This window comes from Triplophysa rosa, linkage group LG24, assembly GCF_024868665.1.
Source record: "Triplophysa rosa linkage group LG24, Trosa_1v2, whole genome shotgun sequence".
NCBI lineage: Eukaryota > Metazoa > Chordata > Actinopteri > Cypriniformes > Nemacheilidae > Triplophysa > Triplophysa rosa.
The window spans coordinates 3,409,156-3,436,646 of NC_079913.1; the positions used below are offsets into that span (position 1 = coordinate 3,409,156).

The following is a 27,491-nucleotide window of genomic DNA, read 5'->3' on the forward strand; positions in this document are numbered from 1 at the left end:
AGCGGAGTGCATTCAATTTCGTTTTGTGGTGTATAACCCAATGTCTAAATGTCTCCGCTCAAGGCTAAGGCTAAAAGGTAGCTTTTTTCATTTTAGTTCATTTTTTTAAATGTGATGTATATATTATTGATTTTTCTCTTTGTACAAACTCATTTGAAGGCTGTAAACACACCCACACACACACTCACACACTCCCTCATTCACTCGATATCCTTACACAGCACCCTGTTTTCTCTTTCATCTGAGAGCCACAAAAGCGTATAGACAGATGAGGAGTCACCGTCAGACTAAATTATCCTTTGAACATGAAGGTCTTGATTGAAAGGAAACACGGAGCTCAGAAAATGGCTCCTGCCGTGAATGACTCATATAATTGACAAGAGGTCGGGGAACGGGGGGTTCTGTTATCTGCAATATATTTAACAGAGCAATCCTCTGCCTTATTAAGGAATGGCTTGACATTAAGACGGAGTGCTGGGAATTATTTGGTGTGGGGATAGGAGAAAACCCTTTGATTGTCTGATTCGAGGTAAATTGAGATGGAGGGAGAGCGATGGACCACTAGATACTCAATTAGCTTATTGATTCGCCGGCCGGCTACTAAAATGATGCGTGTTGCCAGAACAGGATTTGTTCATGGTGATGAGAGAAACAATCTCCATCTTTCTTATTCATTTCTACTAATGAATCAACATGAACTCAAAATTGACTCTTCATACAGAACCTTGGCTTTATGGTGTATGATTCATTGTGTTTAACAACGTTTCACATGGGTAAAACACCATTTATGTTGACTTTCTGATGGGTCAGAGCCAGAGGCAAATGATATAACCCACCTGTTGACATAAACTTATGAAAGACTTTGTGAAGTTAGAGGACAGTTAACCTGTTCATCTTCTATACTTTGGTCTCACATCAGTTCTTGTCAAAACCTCAAACATTTATTTTGCACCCACATTTTTTTCCGTTTCCTCCATCCATTTTGTTTTTTATCCCTGCTGCCCGTGTAAATCTGCGTTCCTCTTCTACGTCAAATAAATATGTTTTTGGCTTAGTCATGAGCTCATACTTTGCTATTTTCTTTCATCTGCATCCTCCGTCCTCTAGATGTTTTTCTCTTCATTATTCCCGTTCTGGCCCGACTTCGCTCAAACTGGCCCTCAGCGCAGCGGATGATGATAAATTCATCTCGTGGAAGCATTAATTCATCTCTGTGAACAGGTTTTGATGTGTGATGATGCAAAGCTTAAGACGCATCATCAATTCAGTCTCTAATGCGCTCAGACGCCTCCGCGCGGCCCTTCCAGCGTGTGCACAATGCGTGCGAGAACAACAGGCAGACCACACAGCCAACAAAAGCTGTCCTCCTCCTTTTCAAACCATCTTTAGTTGCTGTCGTTCTTGCGTTTGCTGTTTTTCTTTTAGAAAGAGCCAGCAGACGATATTTGTTTGTTGATCGACCTGCATAAAAACCCCTTGAGTACTGATGTTTCTACAACCAGTTATACAAAAACATATTTTATATGCCAAACATTTTCACGCTGGCCTAGAGAGTGTTTCTGACCTTTATCAATGACAGTTCTGTTTATAAATCAAGCAGTGTGTTTATTAATCAAACAATGGCATTAAAAACTAAAGGACGCGTTTGATCATGTGATGATAAATGTTTGTAAAGTTTTTTTGGTTTCGTTATTTCACTTTCTCTCGTTCTTTTCTTTTGTTTCTCAGAATGGTGCCGGTGAAAGCAGCAGCTGCATCTAACTGATTTTCTCGTTCTTCAGTTTCTCGTCTTATCGAGGCCAGCGGGCCGGTGATGTTCCTCATATTTCTAGCTGACACGGGGAGTTGAGTGCATCCCTAAAGAGCGTCTGAGATGACTTGTTTAGAAATTGTCTCATACTTCAGCGCTCCACTCCAGTCGACCGGCCCATAAATCCATCTGCCGGTACCTCCGTAAATATTTGTAGGGAAAGTTTGTGCTTCCAGAGCAATTTGGAGGATCCCCGTGTGTCTTCATGTATGAAATGATTTGATCTCTTCTGGGGAAGCGAACACAATGGACGACAGCTTCCAGCGGTGCGCTCTGATACCGTTTACACTGAATACGAGTAGACGATGTCCAGGTTTGTGAAAACAAAGTTCCATGACGTGTGTGTGTTCTGCTGTGTCAGTAAATCTGTGTGTGTGTCTCTGATTGACAGGTCATTCATCACTGTCACACAGTCTAGTGAGTGAGTGGCACTTGTCACTCTTTACATACACACCGAATTGTAGTCGTGATTGTGTATGATACGGTTGAGCTGTGATACGTGTGCAACCGTTGGCACACGAAGTGGTGATCATATATTTTTTTACTTTCCAATTTTTTGCCAGACAGGACAGTGAAGAGCGCCGGAAACGGACCACAGGCCAGGATTCAAACTATTGTTTTTTTTCGCAGAATTGTACAGAATAGTTGGCTGTCTGGAACGGAGGGCTCAGGTTTTGATATAAGCACGTTTGTTTAGAATGCATAAACATTGACCAACCAAAATTGAATTTTGCCCATGAGAAATGTTTAAATCAATACATGCTAGACTATTTGGGATTTGCCCATAAGCTTGCCATATGGTTATTTAGAGTGACAATTGATATACAACCATAAACTCGATCTCTATACATTTTCTAAAAGGATTCTCATCCTTGTATTTTTGAGAAAAATAGATTAAGTTTTAAATGCTTCTTAATTTACAAATTGGAACAAAACAAACGTACGTATATTTGCAAAATGTCTTGTTGTCTATCTTATATCCCTAGCAAAATAAGAAAAGAATCTTAAATAGTTTAGTATTAGGTAGGGCTGTCACGATTATTATCGTCTCTTCGCGATTGTTTGACCTCATCGCGATGGTTTCAGATCATCGCGATTATTGCACATCTCTATAGAAGACACTAGGGGGAGCTGTAGAGCATCTGCATAGTGCATATTTTATTGTATATATTGTGACTAAAGCATAGTAATACTTGTAAAATGTACCACCACAACACAATCACTTAAAAAAAAACTAAAGCATATACAAATTATTATTATTTCAGTGTGAAAACTACCAAAATCTCATTAACACACAAGTAAACTTTTATTGTAGTCTTGCAAGTGAGAAAAAAACAGACTAGAAGCTTTTCTATGACTGATAGTATTTTACTGGTGGCTTCAATTCACTCCTGATCAATTTATTTAATTTACAAGTATTTGGCGGTTGTGTTATTGACAGGTAAAAGCCTAAACCTTAAGCATGATGACCCATTTTTTTCCTATGTATTTCCAAGAAAAAGAACATAGTCTTTATATTCAGTACAATATGGTCGTTTCAAAGCTGAATAAATTAAAAGTCCAAGCTCTAAAACAGACAATTAATCGTCATAATCGCCATGATTTATTAGACAATTAATCGTCAGCCAAATTTCATAATCGTGACAGCCCTAGTATTAGGCACAGCTTATTATACAACGTTGCAAACGGCTCTTTTAAGATCGTTGATATTTAATGAGAAAGTCTGTTTTCAAAAGCAGCACACAGATCACTTATAAGAAAAGAAAGGAGCTGTCGTGTCCAAAACGTTCAGCTATATCTCCGAGACTCTACAGAAACATTATAATTCATGTCTTTCCCCGTCCCACATCAACATGACAAGAACATAGACTGAATGAAATAAAAAGGTTTCGGTTTATACCAAAAAACCATGACAGCGCCAAAATGATCGTCGTGACAAATGGTTTCACAGATTGGAGAGCCGTAATTTTATTAACAAAATCTGAAAAACATGTTGATGAAATGTTGTTTAAAGTCTGAAACCATTTGTCAGAATTAAAGCGTTTTGGGAAATATCAAACCGTACAATTCAATATATCAAAGAGATTGAATTACGAAAAGCGCTACGAACACAAATATATGTGAATATTAATGAACTCCACTGCGGTATTCTGCATAGATATTGTCTGAAAAACTCCTGAATCAGCTCAGTGTAGCGAAGTCTTGCCATCTGGCCTCTCCGGCGCTCTCATTTTCTCCTGTCCTCTCCCTGCGGAGCGTCGAATATCGAAGCAGACTGCAACAGTATCCACCTGATACACTGCTGAGACTGCATTCACCCCCCCCCTCCCTCCCTCTCTCTCTCTCATTCTCTCCTCCTCCTCTCTCTCCTCTCTCTTCTCTCTTCTCTTATCTCTCATTCTCTCCACTCTCACCTCATCGACTCTCTCTCTCTCTCTCTCTCTCTCTCTCTCTCTCTCTCTCTCTCTCCTCTCCTCTCTTCACTCTCTCACTCTCTCTCACTCTCCACTCTCTCCACCTCTCTTCACTCTCTCACTCTCTCTCTCTCTCCTGCTCACTGCCGATACTCCTCCTCTCGTCCTCCTCACTCTCACTCTACAGATCTCACTCATCCTCTCTCGTCCTCTTCTCGTCTCGTCATCTCCTCTCTCCTCTTCTCTCTCACTCTCTCATCTCTCACTCTTCACTCCCACCTCTACTTCTCACCTCTCCTCTCTCTCTCATTCTCTCATTCTCTATTCTCTCATCTCTCTCTCTCTCTCTCTCTCTCTCTCTCTCTCTCTCTCTCTCTCTCTCTCTCTCTCTCTCACTCCCTCTCTCTCTCTCTCTCTCTCTCTCTGACACCTCCATTAATATCAGCACCAGACCAGAGCGCCGGCGGAGAGAAGACACACTTTTAAATCTGTTAAATCTGTAACTTTCTGTAGGTTATATATGTATGTTCTTGGTGACATCATGAAAAGACCTTTGATCTTTTTAACGTCTCAGTTTTCTCTCTTTTCAGCGAGATGAAATGGAGAGCAATTGGAAATTGCCAAGCGTCTCGGATATTTCTCCTGAGAAAAGAGTCAGAAATGTCACAAATGTGTCTGTCATTAGAGTTTCAGAAGAGATGTCAACGATGTCTCAAACTGAGCTCAGATTTGTCAAGTCTGCAAGAAAATGAGTGCAACGGAGAGTCCAGGTGGCAAGACTTCGCTACACAAATTTACCCAAATTGTTTTACCTCTACAATCTACATTCATTTACACCTCCATACTCGTCCTATGCTTTAATAATGGTCTCATTTTTTTCGCTTTTATTCTCCTAAACAGTTTTAGGGGAAACATTTAAGACTTAAATTTATACTTCACCCAAAAATAAAGATTCTGTCATCATTTACTCTCCTTCGAGTTGTTCCAAATCTGTATAAATATCTTTGTTCAGATGAACACAGAGAAATATATTTGGAAGAATGCTTATAACCAAACAGATCTCAACACCCATTGACTCCCATAGTAGAAAAATTACTTTATCATTTATCAATTTATTTTTTGTTCTGTTGAAAGCAAGAGAAGACATTTTGAATGTAGGACAGCAAACAGTTCTGGGACACTTTTGACTACCATTGTATTTTTTCCTACTATGGGAGTCAATGGGGGGCAAAATCTGTCTTGTTATAAGCATTCTTCCAAATATCTTTCTCTGTGTTCATCTGAACAAAGACATTTATACAGATTTGGAACAACTCGAAGGGGAGTAAATGATGACAGAATCTTCCATTTTGGGTGAAGTATCCCTTTAAGTTGATACTTAAACGAAACAGCTGAGAACATGTTTAAGGACCTGGAGGTTGTGGGTTGATTCAATGAAGTCTATTGCTATTACTATCTCCCCAGGTTCAACATGTGTGGAGTTGGCACCGATCGCTCACCCGTGGCAGCTGATGTGTTGGCGAGACTGGACAGGTGTTGTGAAGCCTCATCCTGAACTGGCTGTCTCCCTGCCATCAGATCAAATCTGTCACCCTGTCTTCCTCCACAGATACTGGCTGTGCTTCACCAACTCCTGCAGTCAACAGCACAACTGCCTTTATTAATTACTTTATTAATTAATAACTGCCCAATTAACTGTTGTTTTCATAGTTTGGCCTGAGGAGCCCTGCGGAGATTGTTGGTCTGGTCTGTTGTCTCCCTCCCCTTTCTCCATCCCATAATGCACTGCAGGCCGTGTCCGGTGCGGAGCAGTGGTGTGTCTGAAGAACTCTCTGTGTTTGGAGTGTTTTTGTGCATGTGTTAGGTGAGATGATTGCAGGGGAGCAGAAGTGGTTGGTGTCTGTCTCTGTTACAGAGGGATGATGGCAAAGAGTAGCTGGTGAGTCCCTCTTACTTAATTCACTGCATAGTGTCTCTCTCTGTGTGTGTGTGTGTGTGCGTGCGTGCGTGCGTGCGTGCGTGCGATCTTCTTTTGTGTTCCACAGAAGAAAGAGTCACAAACAGGTTTACAAACACACGAGAGCGAATAAATGATGGCAGAATTTTTATTTTGGGGTACTATCCCTTTAAGCACATCTCTAAATATACAATGCTATATTACAAAAATAGATGTTTTAGGTAATGTCTGGTATACAGTATACCTGTGTAAGCATTGGTTGCTAGGGCGTTGCTATGCAAGTGTTCAGCGTGGATTATCATGCATTTCTCGGCAGTTGATAGGGTTGGGAATCGAAAATCAGTTCCAATTCTGGAATCGGAATCGAAAGGTTAGCAATCGGATACTTGATATAACATTAAAATTTCTATTCCTCTTATCAATTCCTGTGCGCACATATTCAGAAAAAAAATCTCAGTGAAACCCCTTGATGAAAATTAACCATATTTTTACTATAGTAAACATAGTTTAACCATGGTATTTGTAGTAAAGCACAATAACCACACATTTATCATTATTTTATTATAGTAACTACAGTATAACCATATTTGTAATTAAACTATGGTAATAGAAATCAGACAAAAGATGGTTGCTATGTGTATATACACAAAATTGTGCTCATAAATATACTGTATATATTTTGGCAAACCCGTCAATAAGCAGGATAAATGACCATTTATGTTAATATCTAAATGTTTTCCTTCACTTGTTTTTAAATGTTTTTCCTTCACAACTTTGGAATGGATATTGGGAGTCGATAAGCAGAATCGGAATAGATCAAATTCAAATAAAACCCAACCCTAGCAGTTAATTTTCCTTCAATAGGCTTTATTTCTTTACTATATTTAAATACATGGTATTTAACATGTTGACAGATTTGGTGAGATTTGTGCATGTGCGTTCACAAGTAAAATACGTTCACTTTGCATGCGTCACGTGCATTGCAGTATATTGTATGGAGTGTTTGCCGCATTATTCCAGAGCCTATTTACACTGTCATAATTGCACAATGAATTGAACTCAGGGCAACGAACACAAATGGATTTGTTACAGCAGCACTCAATGTCTCCGAGCTTTATAGTCTCCCCCCGTTCAGAGTGACTTTTTACAAACAACTGTGAACAGGAATTGCAAGAATATAACGGCAGTGTTTAATCACACACTTACTGGACACACTTCTGCTCGTTTTTCTTGCCCTGCTCAAACCCGTTACCTTGATCTAACTTTTCACGACTGCTTGAAACAGATGTTGAAAGATGTTTTCTTCCTCTGTGAAATTAACCTTGGGCTGTATGAGAAGTCTGATGGTGTGTTGGGAACGAGGGGGAAACACAAGGCCGGTCATTTACTGTAGTAAAACACTCAGGTACTTCGGGTTACTAAAAAACGATCGATCATATGTGCTAACCAGACAGATTAGGATGGCGTCTTTACCTCCTTTATGGACCAGAGATCTTTATTGATCTTGGTGACCATCACAGACTCTGTATTTGAGTTATTTTTCTGGACATTAACTTTTGTCCTTTTTCGCTTTCATTGCGGTCAGACAAATCGAATCACATCGCACCTGTTCATAACACAATGTCAGGTAACACGGCCGACTCAAGAAACTGCTGGAGGAGAAAGAAGGATTGTCAAGATTTTATGGCAAGTTATGAAATTGTGAGTAGGACTCGGTGTGTGTGTGTTTGTGTGCGGGAGGTTTCACAATAGCGAGATTAATGACGCAGTGAAGCACAGCACACACACACAAAATAAACACTAACAACGCCACGTAAACACATTCACAATGTGACGACTTTCTTCTGCCCACACACACCCACACACAATACTTTTCACATCGTTTTCTCTCTCTGTCACTGTCTTAAAGTCATCCACACCTTTGCATGCTTAAACATCACTAGCACACATTTGTGCGTTTGTCGGTAGGGAACGTCACTATTACGGTGCCACAAGAAGTTAAACGTTGATGTGTAACTCATCTCGAAACATTTGTGCTACGGATATGAATGATAGATCAGATCTGACTTGTTGTGCCGAGGTGTGCTGTAACCTTTTGAAAGTTGTTTTAATAAAGTTTTAATAAAAATCCATAACTGTATTACAGTGCTCCACTTTGAGCATGAAATCACAGCTCCATGTGATGCCATCGCTGCTAATCAGATTTGTTTCAAAAGTACAGTTCATGCGCGGACCAATGAGATTTCACAGTAAACCGAGCAATCAAAGCACTATCGTGTGTATCATGGCGTGGCGTCCGTTATTGTTAGGACAAACAGTCAGATTAACAAGGAAGGACTTCATGCAGGGAAACAAACATCAAAGACATGTAGGGTTGGACTTGACTTGAAGTATGCAAGCATCTAGAGCATCCTAGCAACACCATAGCAACCACTCCCAGCATCCTAGCATCATCATCAATATTGCACAGTCAAGCAAAATGTGTTCTTGCTCAGCTGCAGTTATTATTTTACACACGTACACACAACTCCTGACATATCTGCTATCAAACACAGTCCTGCATGCTGCATCCTATTAGTGGCTAGCACAGTATCGCTGCCAGAGGGTCTCTCTCTATCTCGTTGCCTTCGGGCAGTAAAGCCGAGGAGGGCAGTAGTGGGCACTCTCAGTCTCTCCCGGGCTGCGGTGGTGTAGTGTCGAGCTCTGCCTTCACTTAATTGTTTCCCTCAGCAGGCGTAATTGCATTCGCTCTCACACCAGTAATGACTGCGCATCTGTCACTGAGGCCACAGTGCCATCTGCTGACAGCTTGAGTCATGAACCTTCCCAAAAACAACCAGTCGCATCACTCGGGATAAAAGCTAAGACCGCAGTCATGACAAATGGCCCTTTTTCGTCCGAAGATAGCAAAGCCGTAACTTCATTTCAAAACATTCAAAAAAATGCTGACCGGACGCTTTGAGCCTGGAACCGTTTGTCAGAATTATAAATGCCATTTTTGGGTAATGCCGGACTGTATAATTCAATCAGTCGGTGAGGTATTGAATTATGTACGGAGAAACTGGGTCTGAGCTCTGGATCAGAGTTTGAATTGGACGGATACGTTGCAGGCTCAGCGGGGCTTTGGGTCAGCGCCCATCCAATCCTGTATCCCATAATCCTCGCTGAGAATCCCACCGGAAAGGCTTTGCAGCTGATTGGCACATAGGCCTTAGATTACAAGTCATCTAGTCGATCAAATTTTGTAGTTGCGTAGTTATTGCTTTGTGGTATTTAGTTTTGCTTAAAGGGACAGTTTGACCAAAAATAAAAATTCTAGCATCATTTATTCCCTCTCGTGTGGTTGTACATCTGTGTTTGTGACATTTTCTTCAGTGGAACACAAAAGAAGATATTTTGAGAAATGTCTCTGTGGTTTTGTGTTGCCATACGATGTAAGTCAACGTTTGGTTATCAAAATATCATCTTTTGTGTTCTACGTACAGAATGGTCATATCGCTACAACGTACAAGATCTCACTTGGAGGACTTCAGAGTTCCATTCATTCTAAACACTGGCTTTGTTTAAATATTTATGGCACTCTTGACTCTTGCACTGGATCAGTTTCTTAATCCTGTGGTTTAGAGGTGTGAAGACAGGAGACTCTTAATGAGTCGCTGTTTAAACTCACAACTTCAGTCGGCCCGGCAGAGCAAACAGAAACGTCCGGCTGGGTCTGATGGTCGCTGTCTTGGGTCACACCGCTGGGAAACTTCATTTGTGCGATTGGCTGGTAAATGAGCTGTTCAGAGGCAAAGTTTAATGACATGACTTCCTGAGTCTCTCCCCATCCATCTCTTTCTTCGGTCTTCCTTTAATTTCACCCAACTCTCACTGTGGGACTAAGATGGCATGTTTTTGTTGTTTATGCCACTTTTATGAAATATGAAAGCAAGGCTTTCCGGAGAGAGATGTATGATTCATATAACCATTCTTTTTTTATATAGGCTATTGTAATGTGCTGCCCTTTTCATTTGCAATTGTTTTTGTTTTCTTTTTATTACTCTTCTTTCAAACATGATGAATTTTTTTCCATTCGCCGCAGAGGTGATGAATTGTTGGTGGGTTGCGGCTTCTGAAATCTTGTATGGATATGAATTGTGTGGAGAGAATATTTCAGTATAGTTTGGTTTATCGGTCTCGCTCACCGTATTCTTTCGTTTTTTCCAGAATAGTTTTGTTCTCTAGCACATCGTTGTTTATGCTATTAAACCTCACTCGAACTCACACAGTATCAGACAGTGCTGAGCACTCTCAAATAGGGTTGGGAATCGTTTCAATTTTATCGATTCCAATTCTGATTCTGCTTATTGATTTCGATTCTTATCGATTCCCAGTTTCGATTCCACAGTTGAAGTAAAACATTTATCAACCTGTATGGTCATTTAGCCTGCTTATTGACTTGTATGCAAAATATATTTATGAGCACCGTTTTGTGTATATTTACACATAGAAACACACCTTTTCTGATTGATTACAATTTGTATTGTCATAGTTGAACTACATCATGGTTAAACTGCAGTTACTATAATGCAACTATGGTTAATTTGTGATTCCTCTGTTTTAATGCAAATTCTATAGCTAAACTATGCTCACTATAGTAAAAAATATCGATAATTTTCATAAGGTCTTTTATTGAGATATCAGCAGATCATGCAACGCATTTACTTTTCTGAAAATATGCACACAGGAATTGATAAGAGGAATTCAAATTTTAATCTCAAGTATCCGATTCCTATTCCTTTCGATTCCGATCCGATTCCTAGCCTTTCGATTCCGATTCCAAATTGGAATTGGTTTTCGATTCCCAACCCTACTCTCAAATAAACTGGGGTCAACCCAACACTGAATACCTGAGATATATTTTATTTATATGCTCGTGACCGGCCTTTCGATTGCAGAATGTGATCTATTCCGGGTTTGAAATTGATTGTTGATCATTGTCAGGTCTGTGGTTGTCTCATCATAGCCGTACAGAAGTGAATACGAGAGAAAAATGATCTACACCGGCTGAGACGTTTTTTAGTTTGTTTGAGCGAGACGGTATTTCTTCTAAAGTGCTGTCTGTCTGTCTTCAGGGTACCAGCGCGTGTATCATCCTCCAGAGTCTGTCTGAATCCAGCCTGCAGACCTGATGATAGCAGCTTTCTGTACAGCTGCCAACACGCTCTCCCCGTCCCGGCTCACATTCAGCCCTCGTAATAGAGACCATCCTCTCTTTGCCATGATGATAAAATTTGAAGATTAAATTGCTGTCTTGGAGGAGCCTGAGATTGTTGAGGGTCTCTCTCTCCTCAGGTTTGGAAATCAAACTTGACTAACTGGCGCCACCATGAGACCAAATCAGAAAATACATCGATATTAATATCATGTGACATGACTATAGATAAGCGGCTTAAAGTTTGGTACAATTTGCAGACTATTCTGTCCACGGACCACAAATTTAAATGATTCTGCAAGGATTTATTGTTTGACAGACATCATCTTTGATGATTGATCAAACATCATCAAGACATTTCCAGCAATCGTTTTCTTTACAATGTGAAAATAGTCTGTTAAGACCCATTTTTTCTTTATCTTTTAATTCAGTCTTAGGGTGTAACCTACAATTTTCTGTTGTCCACTGGCCGTTGGTATTAATGTTTTGTTTAATAAAACTTATAAAGCACTTTGGTTTCAACTTCCGTGTGCTTTGTAAATATGTAAGCAAACTAAACTAAAACAATCAAACATCGTTTTTCTGCATTGTTAAGAAATCGGATACTCCAACACGTTCACAAAAGTGTGTGTAGACTCTAGGGCTGTACGCGTATTCGTACCGAACCATCACGAGCTGTCACGGGGAAAATTCCAAATGAAGTCATCATTCCTATGCCCTACTCCCTTCGAAGGGCAGAGCCCTTGGAGTTTAGACTTTGGAGTGAACAGGGCATGTGCGTGCCATTATGCAGATGTTTGGAATGCACTTGGCAAAGGGAGCGATGTAATTTCCTCATTATCTTCAGCTGGCATGTTCCCGTGACAACGCAGCATTGTGTCCGTCAGCAGATGTTGCTGTTTTAATGGCCTAACTTAATCATAAAACCTTACTGTTTGCAAATAAACATACATTTTATATTTATCATCTGCTGACGGACACAATGCTGCGTTGTCACGGGAACATGCCAGCTGAAGATAATGAGGAAATTACATCGCAGTCGCACCCTTTGCCAAGTGCATTCCAAACGTCTGCCCTTCAAAGGGAGTAGGGCAGGAATGATGACTTCTTTTGGAATTTTACCCGTGACGGTTCGGTACGAATACACGTGTCGTTGCACCCCTAGTAGACTCGTATTGACATTTGCCTAATTGTGAGAAGTCTTGATTATGTTGCTTTACATGTTGATCACATCGTCTCTTTCTGTCACAGTGGGCGGTTTATTTTCAGAATAAGCAGTGATGTGTACCGGACTTGATCCAGTACAAGTGTGCAGTCTGCATCAGATAGTCCTGAAGGAAGTGTGTGTGTGTTGTCTATGGCTGAGGTTATCAAAACCTCCTTCCAGCATCATAAATAAACTTCTTATGTGGTGTAACCTCTGTCAGAGATATAAAAGAGCTGGACGGCTTATTCACGTCTCAATGCTGTTCTTTAACACAAGGGGCTTTGAATGTGTTGTGGTTGGAGATGATGAAAGTGGACAGTAATGTGTAGACTAAGGTCTTGATATCTTTCCCTGTCCACCTCTTTGTGTGTTATTTTTGTGACTTCAGTCTGACTTATACCCAGTTGCAGAGGCTATGCATTAAAGATGCAGATATTTTTTGCAGTAAAATATCCAAAAACCACTAGGCCAGTGTTTTATATTTTGTTCATTTGAGTACTTACAATATATCAAATGTTTCCAGCTATTTGTAAATCGTGAGAAAGTTGTCATTTTAACCAGTGACACGGGGCCGTGTCTGGCAGTCGCCTGTCAATGGCGTCATATCCGCATTACCAAAGACACTAGATGGAAAGCCTGCGACCTTCAGCGGAACGCAGGAAAGGAGACTAGAGGCTGTTATATGATTGGCTGAGGTGCCTCACATGATTCGTTTAAGCCGTTGTGCTTTCTCCAGACCTTGCATCTCCCTTATAACACACCCTGCGTTCCATTTCGAAGGGCTCATCCCTATTCCCTAAGCCCTTTGAATGGTTTACCCTGCGGAGTGAGAGCTTTGAAGGGTTAAAGGGTGTAGGGGACCAAGCAACTGTTTCTTGAAGTGCCCTTCTTCGTCATCATCCCGCGCTCATAAGGAGGCGGTGTCACCACGCAAAGAATCATGGGAGCCTGAAGTGACTATCAGTTGTACCCTTCGAAATCCTTCATTCTGAAGGGCCCTTTGAAGTGGCCAGTTATGAGGTTTGGAACGACCCTTCAGTATGGCGGCCATGATGGTTGTCACTCCAAAGGGCCCTTCGGAGGGCGATACATCCCAGTTGGAACACAGGGACAGTCTTTGGTGTTACCCTCGGTTTCCGCTTTTACTGCCGTAGAAACCATGACAGCACAGTCTCGTGGACAAATGTGAAAATATTAGGCCACGTTTTTTGCGTTTTTGAAAAGTTTCACGTTCCACGCTCCTTCACAGCGTCATCAAGCTACGCCGCTGTTGTTATTTTGAACATTTCTGTTTTGAATATGCGGCCTCTAGCGGCGGATTTTACAAACTTCATCAACTCATAGTATTTATTTAACCCTTCTATGGTGTTCAGGTCTGTGGTTTACCAAGAACATTTTTTTTCAATCTATAACATTTATACAGTATTATACAGTATTTATTCAACATACAAAAATAGTTTTACTCATTTAGAACACATGTTCACAAAAAAAGCTTTTCTTTGGTGATATAATATGTATTGTTTTATCATTTTTATTGAAAAGTGTGTTTGTTGCAAGCCAAAATTTCTAATAAATGCCATTTGGTTTGATATTATCTTTGTTTTATGCAATGACATGTATGCATGTGTGATTTAAGTGTCCAGAGGATTTTAACCTCTCTCTATTCTTTTTAAACCTGTGTTCTGCCATTCATGGGTTTATTTCAAATATGCATTTCCAATTATCAGTATTTGGGATTTGTGAAGGTTTGTTATTAATACGAGTTGATGAATTTCAGTCTCTGTAATGTTGTATCCCTGTGAAAGCGTCTCAAGCAGATTTCCGGCAGATCTTAAGATGCTGGTCTGCATGCAGAGCTTTGATGAAGGCTGTATTTAAATGCTTGTGAAGCAGGAGATTTGGGCTTTAGTTGAATCAGCTGCCTGATTGAAGAACAATAGCTATTTATTTCTTGACATCCAGTACAGAGTTGTGAGCTGTGTGTGCGTGTGTGTGCATGTGAGAGAGAAAGAAAGAAGGCATAGTGTGTTTCACTTTTTTGTTGCCAATATGTGCAAGTGTGTCACCAGCAGGCAGCTGTTTTAACGTGAAATTGTGTGCATGTCAAACACAGAAGGGTTTCAGCTCGAGCTTTTAGAAAGACAGATAGATTCTGACATACCGGCACATGCTGCTTGAGACGTCTCGCTGCTGAAAGGAGAAACAAAACCAATATTGCAGTTTTCTGCTGTCTAAGGGCTACTTAGTTTGCTGTATAAAAATATACTTATACAGCTTATACAAACATCATATTTTCTTTACCTAAGAATCATTACATGCTGTTCTAATTTTGTGTTTGTTTGTGATTTGACGGGTTTTGACACCACATGACCACCCTAGCAACATCGTGGCAGCTATTTGTGCTTGCGAACAATTGAAATGAAAATATCAGTGAGTTACTTTAGTCTTTGTGTATGTGTTGCTCAGTTGTGTCTCTCTGCAGTCGTCTGATTCATCCAGACTGATCTAAGAGCCCATTACTGACTGGCCTCTTGCATTCACTCACCACTAACCGCCGTTATTACACCACTCTCATAACACATACGCTGATTCTGTCTGTGCGTGTGCCGAGAATTAAGTGGCTTTTACTCGAACTCAACACCGGTGTTCATCTGACATCAGGATGGTCATTTTTTCCCAGTTCGTCTATGTACTATGATATTTGTCGTTTCTTCATATCAAAAAATAATATATTTGCATTTAAGGTCATAAATTTAGATACACTGCTGAATCTGCAAAATCATAATTATTGTGTATCTATTAAGCTGAATAAGATAATTTACATATAATTAAGAAAGCGAGAAAGCGTTCATATATTTCATATACTTAATCCACAAATTACAAATCTCATTTCTTTTTGCTTGGATGTTTTATGATGGACTGCTGATTTGGATGGATGGATGGATGGATGGAGTTGGTAATAGCTTTGTATCTGTGTGTGATGGGCAGTGAGATATCTCTCCTCCTCCTCTTTAGAGTTGCAGAGGTTCATTCATCTCGTTCTCATGTGGACAGCGGGGTGATGGATGACGGGAATGTGCTGTTGCTGGGGTATTCCGCTTCTTCTCTCTTAAAGACACACCTCACTTCACCTGTATGCTGTATTGAGTGTGATCAGTAAACATTTCTGGCCTTCTGTAAGTGCATGTCTGTCTGTCTGTCTGTCTGTCTGTACAGCATGATTAATTCCTCCTGCAGTTCTACTTTTAACCGCCAGGTAGAGTCATAGACTGTTCCAACATGTGCTCTCATGTTCATAACCAATCCAGTTTCTTAGTGATAAGAACATCTGTGTTCATCATGCTTTTATTAGAGTGTCTGTCATGTCCTGAGATGTGGATGGCTAAATCAGCATCATTAAAACAGATGCCATGTTTCTAATCATAGTTTTGTCTAGTTTTAATAGATTCTTTTTTGTAAGAATAAAGAGAAATATTTATATTTACCCATTATATCCATTTATGACATTCTTTCAGAGAATCAATTGAATGTCTGTGTTTGTTTTAAAAACATTATTCATAACATGCATCCGTTCTGAATACATAAAGATTCTTACAAAAACAATTCAAAGTCATTCTTTAGTTTTTGACCTTGATGCTCTTCCTAGCTGTTTTTAGTGTTTTGAACCCCATGCTTACATCTGGCATCAGTATAACAAGCTGCCATAGGTTGTGCCAACTCCAGTAGCTTATTTCTGCACCTGGCATCCCTGTTTTACACTTTAGTATTCTGCCAAGCTCAGCTAACCAGCAGGACATAGAGGCGAACCTTTGGACTCAGCCGAACAAAGGAACTAATGCATGTTTGAGCTAAATATGGAGGCTCTGTGCATAATTGCTGATGTTTTTAGAGGCAATAAAAGGTTGTTGGCTGTGCTTCTGCAAATGTCTCTGAGCCCAAGTTTCTGTCCAGCAGGAAACAAATCTTTGAGCGAGTCAGATCTTGCCCTTCCGTTCTGTTCTGTTGTGTCATTGGCATGGGGGAAGAAAACCTGTTCAACATACAAAAACACTAAAGAGCATTCGGAGGTGAATGTCTTTTAGATATTCAAGTTATGTTGTTTTATTCATTACAGTATATATACATTATTAAATGATATATAAGACGGTAAAATATTATATACAGAACAGTGGAGTGCAGAAGTCTGAGACTTCATGTGTGAATGCTTTGCTTATTTTGAATGTAACGTATTTTTACAAATTATGCAGTATAAAAAGATTGAATGATAGGTTGAATTAAATTAATATTGATTTCAAATGGTAGCATGTCTATGTTGCACCACCCGAATTACATTCGAATTAAATATTTCTTATTATTGTTATCTCATTTTGGTTTCAAATGCTAAAACTCTTTTCATTTCCAAAGTGTTAATGAAATAAAATCCAAAATATTCATGCAGTCTCTGACTTTTGGGCCCCATGTGGTGTTTTGCCCTGTCAGAAATATTAAATGAATACTCTGATACATGCATAGAAATCTATTTTAATCTTAAAATATAAGAAAAACACCTGCTTTATTTGAGCTGCATTTATGGTATGCGGTGTCTTGTACTATCACCGCAATGTAAATAATGTACAATTCCTGCATCCCACAGGTTATAATTTGACTCGCACAACGCCGGATCGGATTATGTTTCTGTTGACATGCGTAATTACGCACAAATGTAAATGCATTACGCACAAGCGGGGCGTGGTCGCCTCCAGTTGCGGTGGTCCAGGGGGTTGATGCTGATGGATCCTTGTTTGACAGAACAAGGTTATCTGCCAGGGGAGAGTCCGTCCATTTTCTTCAGCCGCTCCTCACAAACAGGAGAAGCTGTCGGAGCGCAGGGCGCAGCAGCTCCCCGCCCGCGCCGCAAGAGCGCGTCCGCCTCACTCCGCGTCTCCACATTGACGAACACGGCAGAGGCGCAGGAGGCGCTCCGATAATCCAGGACGAATCCAGGTTGCCGCGCCCAAAACACGAGATGCGACCGACTCTCTCTGCTGAACTGGATGCGATGCGCTTCGTAAACAGAACCGCAACGAATAGTGAAACGAGCGCGTGTGGAGGGAATAGCGCCTTACTTTGCTAACAGAAGATTTTTGTTGCATTTGCAGCCTGACACCGGAGCTGATTGAACGGGTCATTTAAATGGGATTTGGCGCAAGTAACTGTGCATTAATAATCATTCAAGTGTGAACTTTTTCCTCCGACAACGCGCGTCTGGGAAAATGTGTTTTCTTTGCAATGCATAAAACCGAAGTGACTTCTTTAAGCCCCCTGGCACATTGACTCATTGAAGATGCAGGTGCTGCTTTTAATAACGATATTTTTCATAGCTGGATGTCCATATGTCATACTGCATGAAAGAAATGACAGTACACACACCAAAGAAACCAGGGACATTACTCTTAGGAGTTCTTATGCGAGTGCCAAGCATCCTGAAAAGCATCAAGCCACAGGTACACCTGCCTTTGACATCAAACCGACTTTAGAAAACAACAGTAAGTTTGCTTCGCATCTCCGACTGGTTTTAGACAGCAGGAGTAAGCGGTATGGATACAGTCATCTGGTGTCAAACAGGACGCGCACGGTCCAGCAGGGTGGCACAAACCCACGCAAGCGCTTGCGGCAACAAAAGGAGTTGGATGGTGAAATGCCTGCTGCCATGGGAACGGCAGGTGGACACAATAACTCAAAGCCGTATTCGTTGAGAGGAGAACACAAGAGAAACCACAGGCGCAAGAGGGGCACAAAAGAACACCACAAGAAAGCGTTTAAGAGTGTGAAAAGGGGCCCGAAGAAAAGCGCCGTCCCTCTGACACCACCCCAAACTTATTATAATGCCTTGGCATCTTCTTTAACCCTTTGGGAACCGATGCCCAAACCTCTAGCTCTCACCGCCACCGACTTTCCATTCGATCTCACCCGGTACACTGAATTCCACACCAAACAGGTAGACGACCCGTGGGACGCCACGCCGATGACCCCTCCGTATGCAGAGGACGAGGAAAGTGAATTGTTCCCCAACCCTTTCTACCCCGTTACCAGCGAGACGTATGGAGCGTATGCGATCACAATCGTCTCGGCTCTTATTTTTGCAGTGGGAGTAACCGGGAACATAGCAATAATGTGTGTGGTGTGCCATAATTATTACATGAGGAGCATCTCCAATGCTCTTCTAGCCAACCTGGCCATCTGGGACTTTGTGCTGATTTTGTCTTGCCTCCCTCTCGTGGTGTTTCACGAACTGACTAAGACCTGGCTGCTGGGCCAGTTCACCTGTAAAGTCGTACCGTATATTGAGGTAATTGACATCACATGCAAGCTTTACTTCTGCTATGGGTTTGTGGAGAGTTCGAGGTCTTTTTAAATGACTAATCTATGTATTCAACTCATGCATGACTTTTCGACATGATATAAACCGCTGCATAGCAACACCTTGGCCACCACCTCTAGCATCACGGTGGTGAGTTTTGCATGGGCAACCATCACTCACATTTGAAATGCAGCACAAGGTCATAACCCAAATTTTGGTTTCACCCAGTAATGATTTTTCACGCAGACAGTGTGCAGGTGTCGGTGTGCAGGTGTGTTTTGAGTGTAACGCAGGAGGCTGTGGGAACACTGAGACGCCATATGTGTTGAATGCAAAAGAGCAGCGCCCTGCCCTCGGGACACCTGCACGACCGTCTGCGCTGACCTCTGTCCCACTTCTGTCACATCACTGTATGGTGCAACCATCGCTGCTTATTTCCCATGAAATCTGTAGACACAGAGCCGTAATGTTCTCACCACACCCAAACCCAGCTGAGATCGCTTTCACTCTCACTAACACACAGACGCTCTCTCTTATCTGCTCTGTTTCACAAATCGGCACATTTCCTTCCCATATTCTCATTACTGTAAAACTGTAAATGTGATTTTTTTATTGAAATGAGCATGCATAAGAGGCAATACCTCCATGATACACAAATGCATTACAATGTATCGCATCTTTGTTTTTGTTATATTACAGTAATGAGTTTAAGGTGGATGTGTAAATAAGTGAAAGTGTTGGAATCAATGTCACAATGTCAAAAATCATAATGATCTTAAAATGGCTTCATCGTTTCCATTTAGCAAGATATCATTTCTCTTTAGATTTGGAGGTGAAATATGACAGTCTTAACAGGTTTTGTGAGATTGATCTCCATGTTCCCACATGAAAAAATCCTGTAGTATACTTTAATATTTACTATGGTACAATGTAGTATCTTGGAATTTTACTGCAGTTTATCATAGTAATTACTTAAGTATACTACAGTATTTCTGCTATAGTATACATTCACAAATACTATAATATACAGTGTACTAAAGTTTACTATGGTAAATACGTTGCCTACTACAGTATTTACTACAGCTTTGTAGCATTATAACAATACTGCATAATGATATAGTATACATTTACAAAGTGATACTTTAACATACTACAGTGTAGTATAGTAAATATTAAAGTATGCTAAACTATTTATAGCTAGTAGTTAATACTGCGGAATGCTATAGTGTACATGTACATTCACAAAGTAATAATATAATATACTACGGTTTACTATAGTAAATATACTACAGTATGTACTACAGCTTACTTCATTATACTGCAGAATGCTTTAGTATACATTTACAAAATGTTCCACAGTTTACTATAGTAAATACTTAAGTATTCCACAGTATGTTTCATGTTGTTTGGCCGGAGAGTGGCCGATACTGTAGTATGCTAGCAAACGAGTATCATGCTTCCTTTGTGAATGTGTGTTACGGGGGGTTTTGGAGGGAGGTCTGGATAAATGTGGCCTCCCGGTGGCACACAGTTAGCGTGCTGCGATCGTACGGGACAGCCAAAAAGAGCCGAGAGGCCCAGGCTGACAATGGTGAGGTTGAATGGAAACAAGCCGCTTTGCATGCATGCTCGTGTCACGGATGTGTGCGCGCGCTTCCCTCCGGCTGCAGTGCAGCTTCTGAATGCCGAGTAAGTGGAGTGTAGTCAGTCTTGGGGCAAATTGTGAGAGAATGTTCTGCGGGGAGAAAACGCCTCGGGCTTCATTACTCACCACACACATGCGCATGCCCGGCTGTGACTAGAGACAGCATAGATGAGAAAACATGCTGCATGGTAGTTCGTGTGAGATGGAGAGAGCTATAGCTTTAATTCTCTCTTGTTGGAGAAATCTGTTTTGGAGTTTTGCTCCTCCTCCAGATGAGTTCAGATGTCAGCTGTGTTTCTGTATCAGGGGTCTGACACTCGCTGTGGTAGGTCATGCAGATCTGAGGCTGCTGTGTTTGTGCAGTATTTTAACCGGCGAGGGTGGACGTGTGTTTTACTGGCCTTTAACTTTCCAGACATTACACCAGTCACAACACCCAGATTTGCAGGAAGGCATACACTCATTTCTCTGCTGGGCACATCACGCCTGCGAGCAGATGCTGTATGGAGGCGGATCTGACAGCTCGGCTTCCGTACAGAACAACTATAATTCCATTTCATTTCATATCTGTCAATTATTGAAAATGTCATCAGCAGTTTCTTTGTGGCTAAAAGTAAGTCAAGATCATGTCATTTCTTTCTTCCACAAAACACAAAAGAAGATGTTTAACTGATAACCAAACAACACCGAACCTCATTGACTTCCGTTGTATGAACGCAAAACCATTTCTCGTAATATCTTCTTTTGTGTTCCTCAGAAGAAAGACTCACACACACGTTTATAGCCGCATGCGCGTGAACACATTTATTTTTGGGGTGAACTGTCTCTTTAATAACTCAAGAATCATGTTAATGGAGACGGATGGTTCATCATATATAAAGTTATTATTGTAATAGCTGTAGTCTGTAGCCCGCTCTCGTTCTCATTTGTCAATATGTGAGATTTATTGCCCTCCCTGCTGGCGGTAGCCCAATGGCCTGAAGTCAAGCGGTCTGAAAGCATCTGTTAAAACCAGATTAATAACCAGAACCTCCATCCTTCACAAGAGACTCTTAATCACGGAATAAATGAGCTGTTAGTAAAGACCAACAAAGCCTGTGAGATCCTCACCTGCTGCTTAGAAACCTGAACGCCATGACGTGCCTCCAAAACACCCGGAGTGCCAGGACGGATGCGGTCGGTCTTGAGGTGAAGTGTGCTTCAAATCACATGATCATTAGTTGTGTATTATGCAGACGGTGGTCTCGGCTTCATGTGCATGTTTGTTTGTTTGTCGCAGGTTAAGGTCATGTCATGACATTCTTTCTCATTCAGGTCAAAGATTTTGTGCCTGAAATATTTAGCTGTGTGTAATGTCCCACTATTAAAGTGATGAAGTACACTTAAAAAAGATGCTCAGAGGTCACTCTTTCAAAGGTCAGTTGTGTTTCGCATGTTTCTCCTCAAATTGCTTAAAAGAGAAACAAATGAGAGTGTAATAGATGAAACACATGAAGAGTATGGAGTAAAACGAATGTAGATTTTAGAGGTCAAATAATCTGGATTTGGGTGCATTTGATGCGAAATGTTTGAGTTCATACTGAGATCTTCAATAATATTGACTTTTGATTGCAGACTTGACAAATCTGAGCTCAGTTTGACACATTGTTGACATCTCTTCTGAAACTTTGATGACAGAGATTCTTTTTCTTCAGGAGAAATATCTGAGATGCTGATGAGACTAAAGACCTGATGGATGTCTTGGCAATATACGATATATGATATTTTTACAATATTCAAATGGAGAGTTCACATTAAAACTGATTCAGAATCTCTATCAACTCTGGAGCTTATTTTAGAATTTGGGAAATTTGTAACTAAAATTCAATGAATCAGAAAATTATGATTCTATAGCCTCTCTGAAAAAACAAATAAGCAAATTGTTTGCATGAACTTTATTTATACAGAAGGTCAGATTTAATGTTTTCAGTGTCTAATGGAGGAGAATGGACGCGTTTCACACCTATGAAAGTAATTTTGTGCCATTACGGAGTCTTAATGGATGCAATGGTCCGTAATGGATTCTGAACAGCGCTTATTGTTTAAATGATCAAGCCGTTCCGCATTCACAGATGAAAGATGTATGCCGGATTTGGTTGGGGAACAGCAGCGAGCGTGGTTTCTCTAATTGTCTCCTCCTTGATGCTGATGCGCTTCATTGCTCTGTAATTATGCTAATGGAGACAAACACTAAGTTGCCTCTTTCATTTGGGTTTGTGTCATCCGCTGAGATTCAGCTGCTAGAATGTGGCCAAGAATCTGTCCTGTTGTCTTTCTCTCATTATAGTCAAATCTTTCGTTAATTCTCTTTCATATCAAGCAATTCAACGTGACAGTAGCCGTGCTGAACATTTCATTTCACGATGGGAAGCGTGTGTTTGGAGAGTTCTGCGTGTCTGTGTGGAATTAATTGTTTGGTCTGCAGGAGTTTGACTTTTGTCATAATAACACAGCAGATAAGAGCTGTGAATGTGGGAGACGTTTGTTCTGCAAACCCGATAATATGCATCGGACGATTACATGGCTAGAGTTTTCGGCTGTACAGATGGATGCGGGTTTTCGTTCTGAAGCAGTTGTTTTCCTTCATTGGTTTTGACAGTGTACACATGTAACACTAGACAATGACATACAACAGCTGTTTTCTGTTCACTAAAGAAATGCTGGGTTGTTTCAACTCCTTGTTGTGTAGAATATGGACGAACCCAACCGTGAAAATGTTCATATTTCACCCAACCAGGGCTGAAACAACCCAGCATTTTTTTCAGGCAAATCGTAACTGTTTTATGAAATGTCTAATAAATTTGTATAAATTTGTGTGTTTTTTCATGTAATCAGCTTTCAGTCATGAGGTGGGGCTTCATTTGCACTTTTTTCTAGCAATCGTATGTTTTTGTACCATTCACAAGGTACACACTCAAATGAAATCGTCACTTTGTAAAATAGTTACCAGTGAAGCACCGACTCCAAATTTCTCCACCAATACCAATAGCCATGATATCTGCCCATTCCGATAGTTTGGGGGTTATAGCACTAACAAAATGTTAAATGAATATTTCTTAACTTCTGAATGTTATTAATTCAAACACATCAAATTGGTGATAGCCGATTGTGTCAAATTCGCTTTTATCAACGATACCGATTATTGGCCGATATATTGGTGCATCTCTAAACATTTTCCTGTAATATCAGTATACTGTTCTGTAGAAATATTGTTATCAATACATTTTTTGGTACAGTTTTGTCATTTCTAACACAAAATTTTGTTTTTTGTGTGTTTGTTTCCAGGTGGCGTCCTTGGGTGTAACCACCTTCACCCTCTGCGCGCTCTGCATCGATCGATTCCGCGCCGCCACCAACGTCCAGATGTACTACGAGATGATCGAGAACTGCACCTCCACCACCGCCAAGCTAGGCGTCATCTGGATCGGTGCCTTACTCCTGGCCCTGCCCGAGCTGCTGATCCGCCAACTGGTATCCGAAAACGGCGACGGCACGGCGGGCGATCCCGCTTCGGAACGCTGCCTGATCCGCATCTCCACGACCCTCCCCGACACTCTGTACGTGCTGGGCCTGACGTACGAGGGCGCCCGTCTGTGGTGGTGCTTCGGCTGCTATTTCTGCCTGCCCACGCTCTTCACCATCGGCAGCTCGGTGGCCACCGCCCGCAGGATCCGACGTGCCGAGCGTGGCTGCGCCAGAGGCAACAAGAAGCAGATCCGACTGGAAAGCCAAATGAACTGCACCGTGGTGGCGCTCGCCATCGTGTACGGAGCGTGCGTGGTCCCGGAGAACGTCTGCAACATGGTGTCCGCGTACATGGCGGCCGGGGTGCCGCAGAGCACCATGGCGGTGTTGCATTTGCTCAGCCAGCTGCTGCTGTTCCTGCGGGCGGCCGTCACGCCCGTCTTGCTGCTCTGCTTGTGCCGACCCTTCGGCCGCGCCTTCCTGGAGTGCTGCTGCTGCTGTTGCGCGGACGCCTGCGGGATAGCGGCGCACTCTTCGGCCACGGCCAGCGACGACAACGAACACGAGTGCACCACGGAACTGGAGCTGTCACCGTTCAGCACCATACGCCGAGAGATGTCCAACTACACGGCGACCGGATCTCACTGCTGAGCCACATCGTGTACTGTGCAAGCACTGCTTTGGTCTTGTGTAAATACCACAACCGATATGTCGCTCTTAAAGAAAGTAATGTAGACTGAAAATCATGTAATTACATTTTTAATCGCCTTTAAAATATATATACACACTGATGTAGTGACGGCGTTCGAGTTGACGTTTGTTTTGCACTTTAGCTTTCTCTCGACTCTTGTGACTTCACGAAGGCCTTCACACGAGATGTGCCGATGGGGTTGTGAAGGCTGTTTAAAAACCAAGAGATGTCTGTCTGATGCACATGTGCATAGAGCTAAACAACGCAAGATCACGTTCTGTATGAACGGCCCCTTTCTGTCGCACGGTGTCTTTCTGCATTTATGGACCGTAACATTTCTCTAATGTTTCTGTGTTGCTTGCCGTGACTTTCTCTCGATGAAGTTTGATTCTCGTGAATCGTTCTTGAAGTCTGTAGAGTCTGTGTCTTAAACCTGCCCACACGATGCTTAACACTTTCTGACCGTTTTTATATAACCACAACAAAATGTCTCTTTAATAAACAGAACGTGTTTGCTAGAGAATGGCAAACTGATATATTAAAACGCAAATGTGCTTTTTATTTAAACAACACAGATCGTGTTTGGCCTGACTCAGGTCTCCAAGAAAGATTTCCAATGTTTCTTTTCAGCAGTCTTTGCATTATTCAAAAGCCGCGATACCGCTTGGTTCCTGATGTGTCTGAGAAACTGTTTATCCGCATAAAGGCTTTAGCTGTCAGGTTGCTCATTGAACAGGTCCAGATGAGATCGACTGGAGGCTTATGGAGGCGCTCTTTTCTATTTCAAACACATCTGCTGCATTTGAGGTGTCAGACACCGTCTGCTATTTTTGGGACGCTTTGTGGGAAGATGCTGTAGGACTTTGTGTGACAGATAGGAACATTTCAGCGATCTCTATGTGAACACGTTTTGCGGGGATTTTCATGCATTCGATTTGTTGCAGACGAACACAAATATTGTCACATACTGCTTTTCCATCTCAATCAAGACTGCAGAAAGAAGATTTCCGAAGGCTTTGAATGTGCCCAGGTCGTGGTTGGTACCAAAATCAGTCTAAAAATGAGCTATTCTTCACAGAATGAAGTCTGTTTTTAGAAGCTAAACATTTTACATTGTGGCATCATTTTAATGGCAAGACCAAAACCCAAGATTACGTTCATTTTTTTCTTAAAATCTTATTAGACTTCCATTACTGAAATACAGTTTTGCTGTCTTAAAGTAAACACCACTTATACTAAAATACTAAACGTAAAAAAACGCTGCCTAACCAAAATCTTACCGAAATGAATTGGGCACCAAAATTGTACTGAAATGTATAACAATATCCTACAAATAAACTTCATTTCTACAATTGCAAGGAGCAGTTTATTTAAAATCTGGACAGGTATGTCTTGAGATTTGCTTTGTCCTGTATCAGACTCATTTTCTTTAGATGAATTGGTGCTTTATTGTCACGCCTCATCCGTTTTCGTGATGGATGTGCAGCATTTCAGTAGTAATTGTTCAGGAACAGGGTGTCCATCATTACCGAGACTTGCTCGGTCGTTGGCTATTGTACAAACCCATTAACTGTGAACCCTATGGTCTTTCTTTTCAGATTCCTCCTGTAATAGAAGCAGCAGTACAGTGTGTTATACAGTAAGAGAAAACTCCACAGCTGCTGTATTTATCCAGGGCTCCTCGTGGCTTTATTCCAACCCGATTCGAGCAGAAACAGGTGTGTTTTGTCTATTTTAATGAGGTTAGTTTTGAGAAACAGCCTGAAATAACTGACTTGCCCGCAGACCTTGTTAAGTTGGTGGGGATGTGTGCTGGCGCGAGAGGTGGTGAGACCTCGCTGTAGTGTGCACAGGTTTGATTGGGATGAGTGCACAGATAGTTATTCAGCCGGAAACACAGCTATTCTCTTCCCATCACTGTCAAGACCGGACGTGCGGTATCTCATACAGAATCATACACGCTAGACCTCTCTACAAGTGCAGAAATACAGCATTTTCGTTGGGGTAACCTTTGCGCACATTGCAGGTTTTAGTTCAGATAAAGCTGAAATAAAGTGTTGTGTTAAAACTATTTCTATCACAGTTTAAAAATGCAAAGAAAACTGAGCAAGCCATTCGTTGGATAAAATGTCTAAACACTCTGTCGTGATAAAGACCAGTCTTCTCAATTCCGGTCCTGGACAGCATCTCTTTAGGATTATTGAAAGCTTTTTTTTTTAGCTCGGATGATGTTCTGTTGTTTCATTTAAGTATCAACTTAGTCTCAGATGTTTCTCCTTAAATTGTAAAAGCAGAAATGAGAGTTTAATTGTTGAAACACATGAAGAGTCTGGAGGTATAATATGACTGTAGATTGTAGAGGTCAAATAATCTGGATTTGAATACATTTGATGAGAAATGTTTGAGTTCATATTGAGATCTTCAATAATATTGACAGACTTGTCTAATCTGAGTTCAGTTTGACACATTGTTGCCATCTCTTCTCAAACTCTAATGACAGACACATTTGTGAGATTTCTGACTTGTTTTCTCACTAGAAATATCCAAGACTTGAGCAAAACTTTCCATTCAATCTCATTAATAGATATTAAAGTCATCTGTACCTCATTCATAAACTTGCCATTTCATGCTCAAAGCACAACGAGAAGATGCAAAACCAGGAAAGCAGATTATTGTTGAAGTGAAAGAAGTTTCAGGAATGAATATATTTCTGAGATGTGTGGGTG

General features: G+C 41.2%; 1 protein-coding gene across 2 annotated transcripts; it reads left to right on the forward strand.

The window, feature by feature from the left end:
• Positions 1-26,377, forward strand: gpr37b (G protein-coupled receptor 37b). Of its 2 annotated transcripts, none has more exons than XM_057324851.1 (7): positions 1-77; positions 1,729-2,123; positions 5,689-6,163; positions 15,601-15,761; positions 16,540-16,652; positions 17,219-18,913; positions 23,895-26,377. In XM_057324851.1, exons 6-7 carry the CDS (start codon positions 17,909-17,911, stop codon positions 24,723-24,725), a joined length of 1,836 nt encoding a protein of 611 aa, XP_057180834.1. In that variant the 5' UTR covers positions 1-77; positions 1,729-2,123; positions 5,689-6,163; positions 15,601-15,761; positions 16,540-16,652; positions 17,219-17,908; the 3' UTR covers positions 24,726-26,377. The 2 variants fall into 2 exon arrangements, with proteins under 2 accessions (XP_057180834.1, XP_057180833.1); XM_057324850.1 differs by having other exon boundaries at positions 15,601-15,675.
• The last annotated feature ends 1,114 nt before the right edge of the window (positions 26,378-27,491 follow it).

Bases quoted from the DNA above. Each gene is read 5' to 3' on its own strand.
- gpr37b (XM_057324851.1), top strand. From the start codon at position 17,909: ATGCAGGTGCTGCTTTTAATAACGATATTTTTCATAGCTGGATGTCCA. The intron at 18,914-23,894 runs GTAATTGACATC...GTTTGTTTCCAG, and splicing joins AAGTCGTACCGTATATTGAG to GTGGCGTCCTTGGGTGTAAC.